General features: G+C 39.1%; 1 protein-coding gene across 2 annotated transcripts in view; it reads right to left on the minus strand.

Moving 5' to 3' along the window:
- lmo1 (LIM domain only 1) overlaps positions 1-14,611 on the minus strand; it is a 39,779-nt gene extending 25,168 nt beyond the window's left edge. For both annotated transcript variants that reach the window (XM_056461470.1, XM_056461469.1), the window contains exon 1: positions 14,022-14,611. In XM_056461470.1, the coding sequence (XP_056317445.1) occupies positions 14,022-14,043 (22 nt within the window). In that variant the 5' untranslated portion in view covers positions 14,044-14,611. The remainder of the gene's footprint in view (positions 1-14,021) is intronic.
- Between the last annotated feature and the right edge of the window lie 2,351 nt (positions 14,612-16,962).

Consider the following 16,962-nt stretch of genomic DNA (forward strand, 5'->3'; position numbering starts at 1 on the left):
TTTGGGAGTTTAAAAGTCAAATAATGTAATAAAAGCTGAAATAATTAGGCTGATTTTTGATTCACCTGGACCCTGGTCATGTATTTTAGGTGGATGCTTATATACAACATGTTCTTGCATTTAAATACAGCAAGACTACAATTTAGGTTGTTTTTAATCACGTGGTTGTGGTGACGCGCAAAATTCAGATGGAGGGCAGGAAGTAAAAAACTAAATCGGAGACATAGAGGAAAGTCCCTATTTTTAAAGAGTTGTACACATTACACACTTTACTATGTAGTTCAAAAACATGTTTATTATAAATTACTATGGTTTCTTTCCCATGCGGATATCTTGCAGACATCATGAAATAAGAGATGGAAGCAAATAAAAGTGTGGACGTATAGTCTACATTATTATTTATTTATTTTTAAGGCTCCACAGTAATAACTGTCTAGTTTAGTCGCTTTTTTTTGTCGATGAACTTACCATCAATAAACATTCACAAATGGTATATTTCGCCGAAACGCAAGTAAAGACATGAATTATTGCAAAACAAGACTGAGATTTCATAGCAGCGATTACATGGCAGGGTACGTTATTTATATTCTCCTGAATTTTGTAAAAGTCTGGTGGTGTTTGTATCTGATTTTTATATAACACATTATATAATCTTTATTGGTGCTGTCAAATGAATTTATTGCGTTCAAAAAAGTTTGTATTGAATAAATGTTTACATTTTCTTCTGTTTTTCAGTCAGTTTCTTGAACTTTCCCCCCTTTACAAGCAAAAACTTTTGGAAGTCTATAAAAATTGTTCAGCATTTCTTATTTTGGCCAATTTAAACAATTATAAACAACATAAAACAGAAACATTTTGATGTTCTAATAGCGATTCCTAGGTAGAAGAACCACTTCCTCGTTTCATTTGATAAAGGTCTGATAACATTTCCAAATTTCAAACAAAAAAAAAGTCATTTGGAGCATTTCAATTTATTTTATTTTTTTTGAAAATGACAATTTGTCAAAATAATGTTTAATGTGTTGTGAGTGATCAAAAAATATTGGGTTCATAACTCTTTTGAAATAAAAACCTTGGTATTGTGTCAAGAAAACATGGCAACTTTTTGTTATTTCGTTCAAAAAAGCTCTAAAATGACAGCATTTTTATATTAAATGACAATATTTAAAAAATAAACTATTTAAAGATGCATGTTTTAGGAGGCAGCATTTCTGAGAGGGTTTTACTGTAAGCCAAAGCACAAATCATGCTGATTATTTGAATTATTTAAGTGCCAGATCACAATGCCAATCAAGCATGAAAACTATTTAAAACTAATAGACATTTTTTAACACTTATAATAACTTGTGACAAACTTTTCTAAAAAACAAACCTTTGAGTTAGATAAAGCTATGTATGGGAGGCTGTTCTGTGTGTAAGCTGTGTAAACTCTGTGGCCATGGCAATCTGGAGTAAAATTTGTCAGCCAGCCACTGTGGAGGTTAATGGGGAACCAAGGCAGATGTCCTGCCATTGTCTGCGTGAATCAGTTCCTTTCAATCAGTCAACATCATTACTGTAATTGAGCCTGTAGACACTCATTCTCCTTTACCGCCAAGACAAAACACATCTGGTAATAATGTCAGGTAGAATATGCCAGCTGAAACACAGACAAATGAATAAAGAGCTTGATCCTAGTTGATAAGTCCTGTGCAGAATGGTCTGGAACGCATTGATTTGTGTCTTTGGTGGACATCATTTGGCATATAATAGGAGAACAGAGTATCCAGCTTGTAGGCAAATTAGGGTAAAGCATTTGTGGACACAATTAGATCTTTTTCAAGACTGCTCTGTGTTATGAAATCAGGCTTAGCTTGCTGTGATTACGATATAATTAACACCCCGGAAAAGTTTGGACAAGGAGTAAATTTGACTGAAAGAAAGATGAAGGAAGAGAGTGAAAAAAAAGAATGAGAGACTCTTGGCTGGCACGACCAGTGCAGTTGGAACGAGGGTGCCGTTCATTAATATGATGCACTTTCACAAACTTTAGCAGCCTGCTGCCGCTAATAAGCCCCGGTGAAACAGAGCAGTGCTGCTCCCTCACAGTGACCCTGGCAGTGCCCAGGATAAGGGAGGGTTTTGTCTCCGGGAATAATTGCTCTTTTCACATGTTACAAGTGTCCTGACCCCTGCGGTCAGCAGCCACTTTCCCCGAGCATAATTACTTCTGATCCGGCCCAAATGAGGCAGCCGCATTAGGCCTGCAATAACACTGGCCCGGCTTCAAGCAAAGCAGCGTGGGGAGTCTGAGCAGAGCAGGGCCTGGAAACAGGGGGTTTCTTTTCTCCAGGCCCTGGCGGTCATTTCCATCACGTCAGAGGTGCATTTCTTACACTTGCAGTCAGAGTTAGGACCCAAGGCCTTCTCTTTCTCTCTCTCTCTCTCTCTCTCTCTCTCTCTCTTTGTCTAGCATGAGGAGATTGAGAGGCTTACTAAACACATTGTTAGCTCCTAGTGCCCTGCTAAAGCTTTGGCTAACAGATGCGATTCCAATTAACGGATAACTTCATTAGCTTGTGTGTGCGTGCTATTTATTTATTTATTTTTTTGCTCTACACTTTTCTTTCTCCTATTAATTTTAATTTATTCACATGGGGTTAATTAAAAGAAATGTATCAGAGAGATATGCAACAGCTATCTAATTAAATTCATTACTGCTTATTTTGGAGACGTGCGAAAACTGGCAGTGTTATTGCAAGAGGCAAGTTGTTCCAACACTTTGGCGCTCGCTCGCTAGCATGGTGAGAAAACAGCTCTGGAAGGTGAACTGCCGACAGACCAGAATCAGAAAAGCTTGTGCGAAGGAAGAGGAAGAGCATGCCCGACTCGGGGGTTATAAGAGTTTCAGAGGAACAATCAGTCGCTCGATAGAGAAAGAATAGGGAGGTGTGTGACCCCAAATCCGGCTAATCGAGCGTCACCAGTCTGGAAGTTGTTCTCTTCAGTGGACCCGCAGTGCACGTTTGTTTTAGGTCTTCATTTAGACGGAGCTCGGAGACGGCAGCTTTCCCATTTACTCCACCAGAAGTCATAAACTGTCAATATCCCTGCTGATGAATGACTCTTCATATATATATGAACTCAATTCATTTCCCCCCCTCTTTTCCCACAGATTGCATTTGCATCTGAATAAAGGAATAAACCCATCTATTCTCCCTCCAGATCTTTTCATACTTTGAGGGGAAAAAAATAATAATAAGGACAATCTTATCTGCTACTTCATGACTCCTGGCAAGAATGTAACCATTAGCACTGTCAGAGCCTCTTTCCGCCATCCGTCGCACAATGATGCCCCAACACTTTTTAGCCAACATTAAAAATGCATTTGGCTAGGCATAAATGTAGGCCTTCTAAAGTTTGTGTCACTCCCAAGGTTAGGGAGTGATGTATGAATTTCCCCTCTCCCCGGCAATTACTACACATTTAGCGTTTCAAAAGATATGCCAGGAGACAGGTGTGCCATTCAGAGCCATGCTGCAAGGTGGAAAATGGAGGAAACACCATGCAGCACAACTCCGTTTAGAGCTGAATAATGCAAATCCACCACAGGAGGTATTTGTTTGGTGTGTGGGGCCTCTGTGTCACTCGAACACTCTATCAGATGCCCGTCTCCTTATGGGGTAAATAATAAAGCAGGGTTTGGATTGCAACAGTTGCACTTCTTTTTCTCCAAGGATGTTTTTTGTTCCACAAATTGCATTGGAACCAGTATTAACTGTATCAGGATTAATCAAGCAAACGTTTTGTGGAATTAACGTTAAGAGTTACTGTAAGTATTAGCAGTCATCTGACAAGTTGCTACGATTTCTCAAGCATCTGAGTGAACATTGTATGCATGTAAACTTCAGGACTATACCAGTGTCACTGCCAATGTGCATTTAGATACTTTGTTTTTATCACAACACAATTAGTGTTTAGGGTAAACTGTTTAACTCCTGTTTATTGATGCACAGTTTTGGTAGATAGTGACAATAATTTAATTTGTTAATGTAGAACAATATTGTATATTTATCATACAACATATAATTTAAATGTCTAGGTACTTTTATCGGCAGCATGGTGGCACCGTGGGTAGAAGGGTCACCTCACAGCAAGAAAGTTGCTGGTTCGAGCCCCGGGTGGGTCAGTTGGCATTTCTGTATGGAGTTTGCATGTTCTCCCAGTGTTCTCGTGGGTTTCTTCCAGGTGCTCCAAGGAATCTAAATAGATGTGCTATAGGCGAATTGGTTAAGCTAAATTGACCGTAGTGTATGTCCTGTTCCTCCAGGTTGGGGGAAACACCAACATGGTGCAGTTAAATATTAACCATCCACATAAACGGCCCTGGGAGTAAGTAAGTAAGGTTACTTTTATATTTTCATCCAGCTCAATGCTGCGTTTACACCAGACGCGGATGAAGCATCAATCACGAGTGTTTTACATGTTAAGTCAATGCAAAGACGTAAATAGACATCCTGCAGTGTGAATGATGCGATTTGTGCGAATAAAGCGTCGCAAGTTGAGCAATTTGCACCTTTTAACGTGAATCGCTTGAGTTGGAAAATCTGAACTTCAGCGGACATTCGTGCCACGTTAACCAATCAGGAGCTTTCTCTTGTAGGGGTGTGTATCGCCTGTCCCGAGGGGAAATTCTTCTGCCGACACCAGTCAAAAGTTCATCAAACTGGGCTCGGCTCAGTCGGAAGCACCGCTGAAAGCCTCCATCTTCCAGGTATAGTTTCTGGAGGAGTTGATGAACTCACAGAGCTGGGTGCACCTCTGAAAGGATCTAGTGGACTCGGCACCAAAGGAATCTATGCTGTTTTTCAGCCTTCTTATAGCACATAAACACAGATATTCTCTCAATAAAATCCATGCTAGTCATTTAGCAACAAAGCTAGGGTCACCAGGCAAACAGAAACCTTGCCCATGACGCAAATCCTCATCTATTTTGAAGTGAATTTGACCCACAAATGAAGCAAATTTGACGTGTGAATGAAGGGAGTAAACTCAATGTTTACGCGTCCATTTACAATTTATTCGAGCGTTCCGCATCTGGTGTGAACATAGCATTAGGGTTAATCCTGTTGGTGATCAGTCCGTTGGTATAATGTTCAATTGATTAACTAAAAAACATAAATATATTCACTTGTAGCATAACAACTATTGTTGTTTGTGCTTTTAAGGGGTAGTTTGCAGTTGATTTACACATGTCAGGGCCATTCAAGATTTGACATTTTGTTTCTTCAATAAAATATTAAAGTTTAGCATACAGCAAAACAAAATGAATACCCCTTGTCTTTTGAGTTCTAGAGTTTGAGTTTTCTGCTACTGACAACAAATGGATGCAAACGTGAGCTAAAGTATTTGACAGTAAAGAGGGAGGGCATTTGTTGTAGTTCATTAAACTATTACTTATAATGGATACTGTAACCTACATAAAAACAGAAAGCATAGAGTATCAGCACACATGAGTTTGCATCCATGTATATGCATTATGCGTCAGAAATGCATCTCGTGCTCCAGACTTATTCGGTCATGAACACTCAAAGGAGTCATGACAGTCTGCCAGGGCTGTGGGATAAAAGTGTGAATAATGTTGAATTTCCTGTTTTCTTTCACTTCATAATACCTTAATGTATCATCAAGAGCAAAGGGTATTAATTTTTCTTTGTCTGTACAGTTTTTTTTATTTTTATTTATTTTTTTTTTTTGTACTCTCAAAGAGCCAGTAGCCGTTGACTATGTGAAATCACCAAGGACATTTTTAATGAAGAAAACAGAAGTTACCTACATTTTAGCTGGCCTGAGGATGGGTAAATTAACTTTCTTTTTTCAGTGAACTGTCTGTCAAATTTTTATTAATATTGGCTATTATGTGTTACTGGCCATAATATGAAAATAATTATTAGCTACAGTAACTGTACTCTGCCAGAATCAAATTTTTTCCTCTTTGGGTAGATTTAAGAATTGGATCTAGTCTTAATTAGCTTCAAATAAGGCCTGTTATGTCCTCATTTATAAGACATGTTCAGATGACAAGTAAATGTGTCTGCTTCAGCATTGGGAGCGCTATGATTGAATGGCCACACATCATCCAAGGTTACTGTTGCTGGAGAATTCAAGAGTTAAATCGAATAGCCACACCATTATAAGCTCCAACTGTGCACGGGAGACAGTTGTGTTTATACGTGTCAAGAAAGGGTAAAAAAAATCAGCGGCCAGCTGAAAGGAGGCTGGACAGCATTATTCAGCCTGTGCTCAGTTTCCAATTTCAATTAAAGCCAAGCAGAGTGGCCAAGCGTTGGACCACAGCTGCCACTCTAATGGATCAGAACCTCACACTGAACATTGATTAAATCAACCTCACCAATACTGTGTCCTTCCCCTTTAAGGAACAATAGAAACTAACCGGCAATCACTGCCTTTAATTAGGTATTCAAGATTTGATTTATCGAAGGTCAGCCAATGAGTTGTGGAAGTTAGTATCTCATTAAGTGGACTGAGTTTCCATTAGCCAGCTTCCCTCCAGTGCTTTCTCTAACAGCGTCCTCTCTTATATGTTGTGGCTTTTTTATTAAAAAAAAAAAAAGGAATAGATTTTAATATCCATGTAATATTTGGATGGAATGTGTTTACACAGGCTATATTGGATTTCTCTCTCCCAACTATTTTCTTAAGTACTTTACATGAGGTTTGTTATTATCGGTTTGTGGCATATATATTTATATATATATATATGGAAAGCTTATTGAGCTGGTGTAGGGGGGAGATTTCATTATGTCGTCCAGGTAGAAAGGGAAAAAGCCTACATGCTTCCTATATTTAAATGAGTGACCTAGTCAGAATAGGTCAAATATTGATGAAAAGAATCCATAGATTTAAAAAAATCTAAATAAAAGCATGAAGGAAGGGTAACTTTTAACACAGTTTGGTTTCTTCTTGAACAACAGAATACAAACAATGTCTGCAATAATGATAGCATGAAAGTATAAAAATAAATATCTAAAATTCTGTGTTCTACTGTTCAGTAATTTGTGTGTGTGTGTGCACGTGTGTTTGGAGAATTATTAACCATCCATCCATCAAATCAGCATAAGAGTTATTTCTGAAGGATCATAAATACAATTTTAGGTATTATATATTGAAACCTGGTGGTTCAGTGGTTAGCACTGTTGCCTCACAGCAAGAAGGTCGCTGGTTCAAACACTGGCTGGGTCAGTTGGCGTTTCTGTGTGGAGTTTGCATGTTCTCCCTGTGTTAGTGTGGGTTTCCTCCAGGTGCTCCAGTTTCCTCCCAGGGTCCAACGACATGTGGTATAGATTCATTGAATGAGCTAAATTGGCTATAGGGTATAGCTGGGTCCCAAATGGTATACTATACACTATGCACTTACGCACTTACACACTCAACAGCATAGTATATGTATGTAGTGTCATCTCAAATGGAACACTAACGTTTTTTTTTTGCCAAGCAGAAATTCAAACTGTTTGCCAAATGATGTTTGACGGTCACCAGATTAGTGAAATAAAATAAATAAATCCAAAATAAATAATCCAACGTCAGTGCCCAAAAGCTCCTCCCATTACGCAATGTTAACAAAGCTGCGACCGTTGAGTGCGTGAAATGTCCATGATTCCACACTTCATTTTACCGATTGAATAAGTGCATTATCCGGGTATTTAAAGTGCACTTATTAATTTTTCTAGTTTTCAGTGTAAACCCCCAATACTTACACTATTTATACTACAAAATGGCGTAGAATAGTGTATAAGTACACGATTTGGGATGCATCTTATGTGTGTGAATGTGAGTGTACTGTATGGGTGTTTCTTAGTACTGGGTTGCAGCTGGAAGGGCATCAAAACATATGCTGGATAAGTTGGCAGTTCATTCCACAGTGGCAACCCCTGTGAAAATAAAGGGACTAGGCCAAAGGATAATGAACAAATGAAGAATTTGTCTATTCATCACCTGCTTCGAGGAGTTTCATATCTCCTTCCAGAATATATTGAAATCTTGTATATTTGCACAAATGACTAAAGCCAAGAACAATATGCATTAATAAAATAAATAAGCTCAAATCCATGGTGACAATTTTGTTTTAAATATACAGCACACACGTCTAAACTATAAAGACAGTGAAACAGTATTCTTTCTGATTATAAAATGATTTACATTGTTTTCAGAAAATACAACACTAAAATATATCTACATTTTAATCTTTGTAGCTTGTCCAAAAGCATTAAAAGCACTAGTTAGACTATCTTCCTCACTCCAGGAATGACGAATTGAATCATATTGAACAGTGAATCATTCCTCATTTAAGAATTCATCGCGCTGCACTCTGCTATTTAGTAATCTTCAACAGCTCCATTGCAAAACACCGATGCATATCAGCTATAATGAGGGCTTGAACTTCAACAGCACTCCGAGACATGCTGCGCACATGCATTCAAACATGTAAACATGCATGGTAAATATATTCTGAACATGCAAACCAATTGCACACAGACATGCACGCCCATGCACACGGTAAACACGCATCCATGCAGGTGTGCATACATGCTCACATACCAATGTACCAACAAGACACACCATCCAAAAAACAACACAACGGTTATCAGTGCATGCCTGCAGTTCTCCGGTAAACACACTCCTGCGAATATGTATCCAGGGAGCATTTCAGGAGGGATTAAAAAAGGCCTTCCAACTAATAGGCATAATGGAAGATCAATGTATAACAAGATGGAAACTCGCATGCATAAACAGACCCGGTTACAATTATGCCACAAGATTCTATTTCTGCATTAATCATTCATAACTGCATTACGCTCCCTCATAAACATTCACAAAGCAACAAGGCTTTCCCTTTCTCTATCAAAAATACCATGTCTGCCATCTTTTCATAGTATCACATCTGTTATTTACTGAAAAAAAGTCAAGGTGTGCACAATCACATTTTTTTTTCTGTAAAGGCAAGACTAATGAACAGCTATGATACCCTGAGCTGCACTTTCTAACTTCATTAGAGGCAAATGTGGATATCAGTGTAGGTATCATTAGAAAAGCTTTTATCAAGTTACAGAATGTGATAAGGTTAATGAGGAGTTTATAAAAGTGTCTCTGGCGGACGGAAAGAGCTGGCAGGGAGGACGAGACCTTAAGCAAAGTATGCTAGTCATTTATTTCATTAGCATGGCCACCTGTACTTTTTTTTTTTTTTTGAAGGGCTGAACCTTTTAAAACAAGAAGGTCATGCCAAAAAGTAACATTCAAAAGTGCAGCAGCAGAACTTGGTCGTGAAATGAGCTGTAGGTCACGGCGCTGTTCTTTACCTAGCGCTATAGGTCACAGTCAGTGGTAAAGTAGCATTCCTAGAGCGTCATAGGACAACCGGCACGATATGAAACGAAGAAAGGAGGGAGAAAAAATAAACAAATAAATAAATACAGGAATGGAAGAGGAACTGATGAAATGGAGCCAAGTGTGACGACCTGCTGTAAGAGAAAGTGGAGTGTGTGCGAGTCTGATTGTGTGTGTGGGTTGGGGGGGGGGGGGGGGGGGGAAAGTGATCACACAAAAATGCAATAGACGAAGCAACTCACCCTTGCAGTGCGACGTGCTAGCAAGAGGTGCTGCGACAAGGTGACACGAGGGAATAACATGTGGTCTAAAGACCAAAGGAAAGTAAATTAAAAACCACCTAGTGTAAAATCATCAATATGTAGCTGTATATCCCTTTCAGCAGAGCATATGTACTATTACTTGGAGCATGTCCACTGGGAGAAGCTACTGTTGTAGAGAATTCCAGAGCAGTGCAAATTTGAAAAGAAAAAGGCTGATATTTCTACAGACATTGTAGCACAAGTGCAATATTATATAGTGTTTTTATTATTTTAAGATAAAGCTACAATAGGCTAGACAGGTTTGAGTAAATGTGCTTTATACAAAACACTTAGATATTGTTTTCTCTCATTCCCCCCCCTTTCTTTTGAACACTGCACCTGTCTGCATTCATCTCAGGACTCAAGGTGAAAGATAAGGTTGCTTCGAGACATTTTAAAAGGTAGCCTAAAAATGACGATTCATCTCGCTGGCAGCATGTCTGAGGATGTTATAAAAGGTTTTCTGTGTTCCCAATGCTTCAGTGATGGACTGTACGTCCTTGGAGCTTTTCAAAAATCCCATGTTTATTGGAATTATTTAGCAAACTTGCCAATAACTACATCTTTACACAGGGAAATAGAAGCAAGACTGTGAAGGATTCGTAAAAACATGCTGTCATGACTGAACATATGGATGCAACGTGAGCCTTAGCCAGCTCCCTTGAGTATTGAGGAAGTGTTTATACATGTAAACGTGTGGGGTGTAGATTTAATAAGTGTTCGCATGTAAGGGACTGGGATCGAGCTGGTTCTGATGAGCACAGCCGTTTGCATCATAGACAAGTGTATTGTACCTTTAACTCTCGCTAAAACCTTAGTCTATATTCGGGTCCCCTTTGAGTTGTGGTGAAATGATGGAAAATGATATACATCTGCAGTCACTGATGTGAGAAAGCACAATTTGATAGTGATCAAGTGCCTTGGGATAGGGACGGAAATGGGTTCGGTGAAATGTACGTTTAGATGATCACATACGATCTACTTAAATCTAATTTTTTAGTTTAATTCTCATTATAATGGAGGAAACGTTAGTCCCGAGTCTTTTGATGGGGGCCCAGTCGTAAATTTAGTATTGGGTCCCCAGATTTTAAGCAAAGGCTCTGCATGCAATTATGGTAAAACAGTATGGCCAGCTGTCCAATTTTGTGCTGTTGAAAGGGAGGCATCACCTTGTAATGTTTAACATTTCAACCTCATCAGAATGTGTCCAACCATCATGCATTCAAAACAGGGCATTTTAAGACCACACAGCAATGACGGATCTCTGCGTTGAGGACACATCAGTTGCAGATATATTGAACTGTAATTGCATCAGGAGGAATGTTTATAAAGTAGGAATTTCTTCAGGCTGAAGCAATATAAGTGACAGGAACACAAGCATTAGGCCGCGAATCCAAGCGCAATATTGCAAGAGACCCAGGGCGAGAGAAACATTGATGTAATTTCAATATTTGAAATTGGCAAGTTTAATTTAGAGTAAGAACAAGCCAATAAGCTGAGAAAATAGCAAATACAAGAGAGAAAATTACCTTGCAGGATGAAAAAAGTGAAAAGACTTAAGGAATGTATAAAAGTAATCTCCAAGTGGAAATTAGAAATCAACCCACAGAAAGGGGAATAACGGAAAAGAAATATTACTGTCCACTCTCTAAATCAATATAAAATTGCTACAAGACAGAATTACCATGGTAACTCGAGTAAAGAATGAAGCAATTCTTATTATTTCAAAATAAAAACTGGTGCCTGAAGCCCCGAGTTTTATTACAGCAGCAGACAGATCAGGGGTCTAGTATTCATTTGAAACATTGCATTTCAAGTACATGCGCTAGTAACCAATGGATTTCATTGGTCAGTCGGCACGCAGGGCTCCTAAATTAAACGGTAACCAAGAATTTATCATCAGAATGAAGAACGGAGGGTGTTCTTTTCTCTTCCTCAGGTTCTTACAGAGCCCAGCGATGCGAATGATCAATCCTGAACAAGTCCACAATGAGGACCCAATTATTTCGTCCAATCCAGTTTTAAATACCTTGAAGGGAAAGAAAATGGCTGAATAGCGTATTTCTCCAGAGAGAATTAAAAGTCAACCGAGAGCTTCTTTTATTTAAAGGTAGTCATGAAAAGGAGTTGTGCTTGTTCTGTACCTTAACACATTACCACAACCGTGGTAAGAAAGTACTAAATGGTTTTGTGCTATTGCCTGAAAGCAGTACGGCTTTTTTTTTTTTTTTTTGCAAGGATCAAATACAGTGCAAGGACAACTGATGACAAAGCCAGCAAAACTGAAATGTGAAAGGGCTGATAATTTGGGAAGGCAGTGTAATAGTGGTACAATAGCGAGAGTGTGCACAAGCCCCGCATCGCTCTACTTTCAATCTCCTGTGCTTAGTGCATCATTACATAGTATACAGCATTTGAATGACCTAATATTTCACATAGGAAACTGTACATATTTTAAGACTTCCTAATAGGGCCTCCCAACAGCTCAGCGTGAATTTGTGGATGGAAAACTAAAGCAAGACTATAGTTTAGTAAAATCTGCTTCATATTGCACTTTTTGGAGGATGTTGGGGAGAAGGTAACAGGATAATTCTTCTGTTGCTGGATGCAGTTATTTCAGTGACTCGCAGTGAGAGCCTTTAAAAGTTCAGTTATTGGAAACCAAATGCATACTGGCATCTTCTGTAGTTATTCAAAAATCATTATAAAATCATTATAAATACCATATTATGCCTTTTTTGTATTAAATCTGCAGAATCACCATGCAAGTTAATAAGCACTGAGGACCTATTCACAGTGAACATGAAAGTCAGGCATATGGTTATTCTTTCACAAGGCTTTCACAATTCATCTAATTCCTCCCTCACTTTTAATATAGTACAAGATGTACTGAACTGAGAATACTGTACCTCTGATATATTTAGAGTACAGCCTTATATTAGGATCAGACTTATCTGTTCAGTTCCTGTGTTAGTTAAAAGTGTGTGTGCATCTGTGTTAGTATATGTGTGTATGAGAGAGAGAGAAGGAGAGAGAGCAGATCCAAGCTGCTTCCCCATCCCTGCCAAAATGCCAGCGCAGTTGGTCGGCACCAGCACGCAAAGGGTGAAGCTTTTAGGCAATGAGCAGCAGGTGATCTAAGCTTTTCTGTAAGTCCTAATGCTCCTAAAAGCCACTCTCCCTGCTTCTGTAATTGGGCATCAGTAGTTAATGTAGTATTGACTGCATTACATGCTCCTGTGCATCCTCTCCTACTAATGCCATTTGCATCACCTTGTACATTTACCATATTGCTTAGCCAATAGCTGTTAAAAGCAATCTGAATCATGAATCATATGGGGAACTTTTAGCAAGACAGACATCCAAAGGAGACAATTTACAGTTGAGTTAATCTGGGTACATTAGCGCAACATGGATTGAGCGAGACAGACCAATTTATGTTTCTACGGCAATCTCTTTATTGGTTTTTAGATGGGTTAGTGAAAGGATGGTTGGCTCAAAGAGATATGAAATATCCATTTTCAAACATAAATATGGGTCTGAAATGCAAGCCATTAGTTTGGAGGGGAAAGGGCCCCTGGCTAAAACTAAAGGTGTGTTTGATGACAGTATTCCCAGAAACATGACAAGAAAGGCATTTTTAGGTCAAAGACGCTTTGAAGGGATTATTTCCCATTTCAACACGGTTTAAAAACGCATTAGAATACAAAAAAACGGGATTCAGCTTAACCACAAACTTGTCAGCACCACAACCTCCAAAAGAAAAGTTTATAAACGGTTTCCATAGGAACCAGCCAGCAGCGTAAATACAGAGAAGTGCATTGCTCATATGGCTATAAAACGCTGACATGTTTACAAACGCAATACACTGCTATCCAATTGGTCATGTATAAATGTTGTCGTTTACATCTTTCGGTAAAGGTTAAGGTTCAAATGCTCTCACCTGTGATCGAAGACACCCGCTGTTGATAAAACATCTCCGTAACTTCACAGATTTGCACAAGCTCTAACTAACACTGCGGTGAATACGGACGCTGGTTCTACGTCTTTCTAACAGACACGTATCAATATTCATATACAAATGGACAGTGAGAGGAGTACACCGTATTCGGCATGTCTCCCGACTCAAAGTGTTTCAGAGTCGCGTACGCGCTCTGTCCCTCATGTAAACCTGGCAAACGTACATGTCCGTTTGATATGACAAACGAACTGGAGCATGAAAGTGCCGTTCAGAGGGAAAATGGACGCTAAATGCTGCGTTTCCTTACTGTCCCGCGTTCCTCATAGTCATGCGGAGCAAATGAAAGCACTAACAATCATCCGTGCACTTACCCTCTTCCTTGTCTAACACCATCGTCCTGAGGAGCGAGGAGTCCGGCTCCAGGCGATCCGCTCTCGGCTCCAGCACACTTCTGCGCGCGCCGCTCGCGTCTCTGAGAAGAAATTGCTTTGCAACAACAAAATAATAATCGTCCGCGTTGCTGCCGCAAGCTTTAACTATACAGGCTCGTCTGTGTTGGTTTTCCGCTTTTCAGAGACGGAATGCCATGTAGAGAAGCATATGCGTCTGTTATTCTATTGTTTAATGTATTTCGGAGATTACATGCAGCGATGTCCCCCCAGTCGCGTTCGGGTGCGCAGCGCGTCAGTATAATATCCACGCTTGCAATTAACGATGTCTAAAACTAAAGTGAGACGCCACGGTGCATTCCATGCGAAAATGAAACGACTGCACTAACTCAAATCTAATTTAAACACCCGTTTAAATTGAGCTGCCGCGAAGAAGCTATTCTCGGAGTAGAAACGTGTTCCTCCCAGTTCTCATTTGCTCCGAAACTGTAACTATATTCAAGAAATCCAATTCTGAGGCTGACAACTCCTAACAGCATGCTCACGCTGCCTCTCTCACCCAATTTATGCGCTCGGCGCGCTCCTGCTACTGAATAAATGCGCGCGCTTCCCAGAGAGCCACGGATTCCCCTGTTAATTAAATCAATTCATTATGCTCAGATCTGATTAGCAGCCCTTCCCCCCTCTTTGAATCAATTATTCAATACACAAACATAATTGCTTGTGCCAGAGGTGTCTAAGTATTAGCTTATTTAACTCCAAGGACACTAATTACCCCTAGGGCAAGGGAACTTTTCTCATTAATTCTGACAAAACACAAAAGCACAGCTAAGGGAAAGTGTGTGTGTGTGTGTGTGTGTGTGTGTGTGTGTGTCTAACAGAGTGTGTGTGTGTGTGTGTGTGTGTGTGAGTGTTTTTGTGAAGTGCTCACAGGGGATGTGTGTGTGTGTACGTGTGTTCTTGTGTGATTGTGATGTGTGTTATAAATAGAGAAAAGAGGGTTTGAGCTTTTAAAAGCGTTTTAAGCAGTTCTCATGATCTAATTTCTTCTCGTTCTTCGCTCTTGTCATTATAATAATACTAGATATGTATGATCGGCTAGACGACTCACTTTCCATATTCAGATAAACAGTCATTTTGAGAGCAACAACACAACAGATGGGCTGTGTTTTGATTAGTGGTGAGATAGGAGAGCACGTTTGGCTCTGGTAATATAATTGTTAGCTGTTACTTTGCTGATACAAGTATTGCTGTTTCATGGTGGGCAATTGATGGGCTTTCACCTGCCCTGCGGAGACTCTTATCCAATCAAGGCAGAGATCCACCCCAGATTAACCATTAGCAGAGATGCAGAGGTTACAAGTGCTCTGTTTGTCCATAAGTGATCTGGCATACTAGTTTTTCCTTTGCTTTTATTGTACATCACTGTCAAAGGTAGAGATGAAAATGTGCCTCGTTTAATGCCTCTGAGATCTGGAACTCCTCGAAGCAGGTGATGAATAGACATAAATTATGAAACTGTAATTCATATCTGCTCATAAGACATTAGGGTGCAAATCTGCCATGCCCCTAGACATTCATTCGTAGTTTAATTTGAGCTATAGACTGTAGTAACCTTAGCAGATTGGGACATTGCCCTGCCCTTAAAATCCATTGTTTGAGCCTTTGCTCTCTTCTTCTCTTGCTTGACATGTCTGACTTTTCATTTCAGCAGTGTGATAGATGGATGACTTTTGACCACAAATGTATGTCTGCTGACCTCTTGTGAAGTGAATGACACCCAATTAATCCAATCACAACAAACTGAGGGAACAAGGAAAGCGTGGCCCATTGTAGTTGTATGCTGGACTACACAAGTCCCCCTGACACTTAAATGGAGAAACAATAACAAATAATAAAATAAGCCTTATGCTGTTAAGATGCTACTTACAAAAAAGAGAAAAAATATATTGATATTTAATGTTATCCTTGTTACAACAGTAAATGAATGCCTAGACTTTAAAAAAAATTCTGGTTGCCTTAAATTTTTAAGATGAATCAAATTAACTTTATGAGTCCATTGAACCTATATTGTTAAACCAACTTTAAACTGCTTGCATTACTTATAAAAATTAAGTTAGAACATGATTAACTTTGTTTAATAGGTTACAATGAGCTTAAAACATATGCTGTCATGACCAATTATTCATATTTGTTTATTATAGGGTAGTTAATGGCAACTAACCATGAAACTCTCACATTAAAGTGAGCAAATAAATATTTACTCAGTATTTACGTATTTACTCTCCCTTAAGTGGTTAAAATCCTTTTTGAAATTCTTTTTTTCTGTTGAACACAAAGAAGATATTTTGAAGAAAGCTGCAAACCTCTATTGGCATCAATAATAGGAAAAACAAATACAGCACTATGGGCATCAGTGTTTCCAGGTTTCCAGTTTTCTTCAAAATATCTTCATTTGTGTTCAGTGGAAGAAAGAAACTCAAAAAGATTTGGAACAAGTGAAAGGAGAGTACATAATTACATAATTTAAATTTTTGGATGAACTATCTTTTCCCAGCAGGCACACAACATCATACGATGTTAATACTATGTTAGATTTAGGTCATGACGTCAGGTTACCAAAATTCAATGTCTAGCTTGAGTCTAAGGACAACGTTATGTTGAACCAAAATCCAACTTCTGATAGATGTCATAGTGGTAACGTCCACACAACGTCAAGGTGTAACATAATTAGACATTGACAGTTGGTTGATTTTAGGTTGGAAGTTGGACATTGACGTGGGCCTGACAAAATCCCGATTTTCGTTTCCAAGCAAAATCCAACGTCCCCCGTGACGTTGGGGTATGTTGGGGTACAGTGTCAATATGACGTCATGTTGATGTCCTGTGCCTGGAGGGTTTAACACTAACTGTATAGGAAGTA

Source organism: Danio aesculapii, chromosome 7 (genome assembly GCF_903798145.1).
Source record: "Danio aesculapii chromosome 7, fDanAes4.1, whole genome shotgun sequence".
Classification (NCBI taxonomy): domain Eukaryota; kingdom Metazoa; phylum Chordata; class Actinopteri; order Cypriniformes; family Danionidae; genus Danio; species Danio aesculapii.